This window comes from Magnolia sinica, chromosome 1 (genome assembly GCF_029962835.1).
Source record: "Magnolia sinica isolate HGM2019 chromosome 1, MsV1, whole genome shotgun sequence".
NCBI classification, from domain to species: Eukaryota; Viridiplantae; Streptophyta; class Magnoliopsida; order Magnoliales; family Magnoliaceae; genus Magnolia; species Magnolia sinica.
This window is the reverse complement of record NC_080573.1, coordinates 14,645,274-14,650,198: the sequence shown is the minus strand read 5'-3', so window position 1 is coordinate 14,650,198 and position 4,925 is coordinate 14,645,274. Positions and strand designations below refer to the sequence as shown.

Sequence of the window (4,925 nt, the reverse complement as noted above, 5' to 3'; positions counted from 1 at the left end):
GGAATGCAAAATGCGATAGAAGCCCTACGTGACGAAATCAACCAGATGAAGCAGTAACAGGAGCCGCGGCCACATCCTGTTCAGGAAAACCCTGTTCAGGAAACGGTTGGTCCAGTAGTAGAAGCCCAATCCACGCCGAGGAGTGTTAGACCTAAGGGTTCTCAGCGGCAACCTGGTCAGGCACCAACTTTGGTTCAGAACCCTCCCCCGACCTAAGTCTGAGTTCCGACCCGGAATGCAACGACTCGAGTTCCATTGAATGCCTCGGTCACCTTGGCCCTGGCGCCGACAAATCTACGCCATGAGTTAGAAAGAAGGAGGGGAAGGAGAACTCCCAAAATAGAAGACGCCCAAGAGATGGTGGCTGAAAACAAAGATCCCTGGGAAAGACGGTTCGCAGAGCTCAACAATAAAATCCTGACATTAGAAAAGAATCAGCAGCCGTCTTTAGTTCCCGCCGCTGTCCAAGCGATGATGGAAGAGACCGAGCCTCCTTCACCCCTACGATCATGAGCGAGCTAATGCTTCAGAGGTTCTGAATACCTCCCGTCATCTAACACTCAGGGTTTGGTGACCCGTCCGAGCATGTGGAAGCTTATCCTTTGTGGATGCAGATCCAAACAACAACGGACGTGATAATGTGCAGAGGGTTTTCGATCACGCTCACGAGGTCCGCTCGGAGTTGGTACCGCCAGCTCAAACCCAACTCCATTGGGTCCTTCGCGGAGCTTAACCGATCATTCCTTACCCAATTCATAAGTGGTAAGAAGAATAAGAAATTGAATACTTATCTATTCACCATCAAGCAAGGGCTTCAGGAATCATTGAAAGACTACATCGCTCGTTTCAATGAAGAAGCATTACAGGTGGAGGACTATGATGATAAGATATCTCTCTCTGCCGTGTTCAGTGGTCTAAAAGAGGGGAAGTTCACCTTCTCTATTGGAAAGAATCTCCGAAGATGTTAGCCGAACTCATCACTAGAGCTCAAAAGTATCCTAACGTCGAGGAATTCTCCAATGCCTGCAAAAATATTCAAGTGGCAGAGCCGACTGGTAAAGGGAATAGGCCAAGGAACGAAGAACCTCAGACACCTAGCAAAGGGCCAGATGACCGCGCCCCCCGTGATAGTCGTTCAAGAAGAAAACTAGAGGGTAAATTCCATTCATACACCCCCCTCAACACATCCACCGAGCAGATTCTACTGGACATCCGAGAGCAGAGGCTTCTGAATTGGCCTGTTTGTATGAAAGCCGATCCGGATCATCAAGACAAATGCAAATATTTTCATTTCCACTGAGATCACGGCCACAACACAGCCGACTGTGTGGACCTCAAGGATGAGATTGAGGCCTTTATTCGTAAAGGTCATTTGCACCGGTACACCAAGGAAGAGAAAACAGCTCAAGAAGAAGAACGAGATCAGCCGAATAACACCCCAGAAGAGCTAGCCGAAATTCGCACTATCTTCGGTGGCTCGTCCGGTGGAGGAGATTTGAACCATGCTCGAAAAGCCTACTCTCAGAAGTCCGATCTGGAGCACTACATCCACATGATCGAGCGGCCAAGCAAGAAACTCCGAGTTACCCCATGTAGTTTGACCTTCACGGAAGACGATACGTGTAGAATCCAGCATCCGCACGACGATGCCCTAGTGATTATTGTGACTATAGCCAACTATAAGATTTACCACATCCTAGTCGACATCGTAAGCTCAGCCGATGTGATCTACTCCGAGGCTTTTGAAAGAATCGAGATTCCAAGGTCGTGCCTTAGACCTGTGAAGACCCCCCTGTACGGCTTTACCGGAAAAAGGGTAATCTCTGAAGGAGTCATTTCCCTCCCCGTGACCGCGGGAGAAGGACAACACCAAGCCACTCTTATGGTAGATTTTCTCGTTGTCAATATGCCATCAGTGCATAACGTCATTTTAGACAGGCCTTCTCTCAATGTAATGAGGGCAGTCATCTCCACCAATCATCTACTAATGAAGTTTCCCACTAGGGGCGAAAGAGGTTACCTCCAAGGCGATCAGCGCGAAGCACGGAGGTGTTACGCAATAGCGGTAAAGAAGGGGTCTGTGAAGCAAGCACTCACCGTCAATGTCCTAAATCCCAAAGGACCTATAGATGACTCATCTATGGAAGACTTGGAGAAAGTCCCACTCGACGAGGCTGACCCAAGTAAGACCGTTTAGCTCGAAACGTCGTTAAATTTTGAGCAGTGGTCCGAAATGGTTGCTTTCCTGCGGCAGCATAGGGATGTCTTTGCATGGTCGCACGGAGATATGCCTGGGATCTCCCCGGATACCATAGTCCACAGGTTGAATGTGGACCCAGATCACAGACCTGTGAAACAGAAGAGGAGACCATTCGATACAAAGCCATAACCGACGAAGTCTCCATTTTGCTCGACATTAGCTTTATAGAAGAAGTACAGTATCCCGATTGGATCGCAAACGTGGTCCTCATCAAGAAAGCTAACGGAAAATGACGGGTTTATGTGGATTACTCGGATCTAAACAAGGCATGTCTGAAAAATAACTTCCCATTAGCTCGGATTAATCAGCTGGTAGACAACACAACGGGGCATGAACTACTCTCTTTCCTGGACGCCTATTCCGGGTATAATTAGATTGCAATGCATCTCCCAGACAGGCAAAAGACTACTTTCGTCACTGATAAGGGACTCTACTGTTACCGGGTCATGCCATTTGGCCTGAAGAACGTTGGGGCCACATATCAAATGCTGGTAAATCAAATGGTCGCCAAACAGATCGGGCATACGATGGAAGTGTACATCGACGACATGCTTGTGAAGAGCATCAAGGCGTCAGATCACTTGACAGATCTCGGAGAAATGTCATCCTCCGAGAATACCAGATGAAGCTGAATGCCGCGAAATGTGCCTTCGGAGTTGGCTCTAGCAAATTTCTCGAGTTTCAAGTCAGCCAAAGGGGCATCAAGGCGAACCCCGACAAGATCAAAGCACTCTTCGATATGAGTTCACTTCGGACTGTTAAGGAGAAACAATGCCTCACTGGACGAGTAGCATCGCTCAGACGGTTCATATCCAGAGCCATTGATAAATGCCTCCCCTTCTTTCAGCAATTGAAGGGTCATAAGAAGGCAGAGTGGACACTGGAATGCGAGCAGACTTTTCATCAGCTAAAGCGATATTTAGGCTTGCCGCTTCTACTGTCTAAACCCAAAGAAGGCGAGCACCTATTCTTATACCTGGCGATTTCAGCTTCAGCCGTCAACTCGGCCCTGATTAGAGAAGTAGGGGGTAAGCAACATCCCGTGTACTATATGAGCAAGGCCATGGTACCTGCCGAGATGAGATATCCGGCTTTGGAGAAGTTAGTACTCTGCCTCATTGTCTCGGCTCGGAGATTATGCCCGTACTTCCAAGCTCATTCCATCATCATCTTGACCAATTCTCCGCTTAAACAGGTCCTCCAGAGGCCCGAAGTGTCAAGTTAGCTAACCAAGTGAGCCATTAAGCTTGGGGAGTTCGACATCCAATTCTTACCAAGGACAACCATTAAGGGCCAAGCTATGACTAACTTTATTACAGAATTCACCACCCTGGACGAAGAACAGATCGGTACCGAAGTCGGGACCCGAATGGATTCTCTATGCAAACGGGACATCCAACGCCAAGCGTGTCGGAGCGGGAGTTGTCCTGGTCGCTGTTGATTCTACACCCATCCAGTATGCGATTAGACTTGGTTTTAAGGCCTCTAACAATGAGGTGGAGTACGAGGCTCTACTGGCTAGACTCAGGCTGGCGGCCAGTCTGGGGGTTCAGTCCCTCCAGGTACAATGTGATTCTCAACTAGTAGTGAATCACATCTCCTCCAAATACGAGGCCAAGGAGACTAGGATGGTTGCTTACCTAGACGAGGTGAGGAAATTGATAGAAAGATTTTGGAGCTGCACTATCCGCCAGATTCCTAGAGCAGAAAATTCCTAGGTTGACTCCCTGGTGAAGCTAGCATCAGCCAAAGAAGGGAAGATCCCACGAATCATTCCCATGGAATTCATACAAAATCCGAGCATCGACCAGGCTGAGAAGAAAACGGTCAATCCAATAGACAGTACTCCGAGGTGGATGGACCCGATTTACAACTACCTAACATCTGGTGAGGTCCCCTCGGATAAGTTGGAGGCAAGGCGCTTGAGAGTCAGAGCGGCACCATACGTAATCCTAGACGGGATCTTGTATAAGAAAGGGCACTCAAAGCCCTATCTCAGGTGTCTCCGATCCAATGAGGCAAATTATTTAATTCGAGAGATTCACGAAGGAATCTACAGGAATCACTCTGGTGGTCGAGCCCTGGCTCTGAAAATACTTCGACAAGGATATTTTTGGCCGACCATCAAGGAAGACTCAAAGAACTACGTTCAAAGGTGCAACAAATGTTAATGATACGCGGCTGTGCCGAGACAACCCGCAGAAGAAATGAGTCCCATGAGCGGTCTATGGCCGTTCACTCAGTGGGGGATTAACATCATTGGACCCCTGCCCACAGGGAAAGGGCAAGTCAAGTTCGCCATTGTCGTGGTCGACTACTTCATCAAGTGGGCCGAGGCTAATGTTGAGACTTAAATATTGCATAATTTTCTCCATTTACATCTTGGTTTTATGAACATGAATCAGCTTAATATTCTATTTTACTCATGTATGTGTTACAAGGTGAATTTAAGAGCTTAGATTGAAAAAAGGGTGTTAAGAGCATGATTTTGATGCAAAAAAATCACCAAGGCAAGTGATGGATCTTAGGAGACCAAAATTAAAGAATTCACATACCAAAAGATCCAAGAAAACTAAGTGAAAAATGAAGAAAATCGAATATTTGAAGTGAAGAATCCTGAAATCGTTCTGAAAAAATGTATTCTGAAGTTCTGAAGTCTATTTTG

The 4,925-nt window shown here is 47.3% G+C and overlaps 1 protein-coding gene across 1 annotated transcript; it reads left to right on the top strand.

The window, feature by feature from the left end:
- Positions 1 to 961: 961 nt before the first annotated feature.
- LOC131244106 (uncharacterized) lies at positions 962 to 2,886 on the top strand. The gene is made up of 3 exons (XM_058243766.1): positions 962 to 1,244; positions 1,320 to 2,183; positions 2,654 to 2,886. The coding sequence occupies exons 1-3, from the start codon at positions 962 to 964 to the stop codon at positions 2,884 to 2,886; spliced, it is 1,380 nt and encodes a 459-aa protein (XP_058099749.1).
- The last annotated feature ends 2,039 nt before the right edge of the window (positions 2,887 to 4,925 follow it).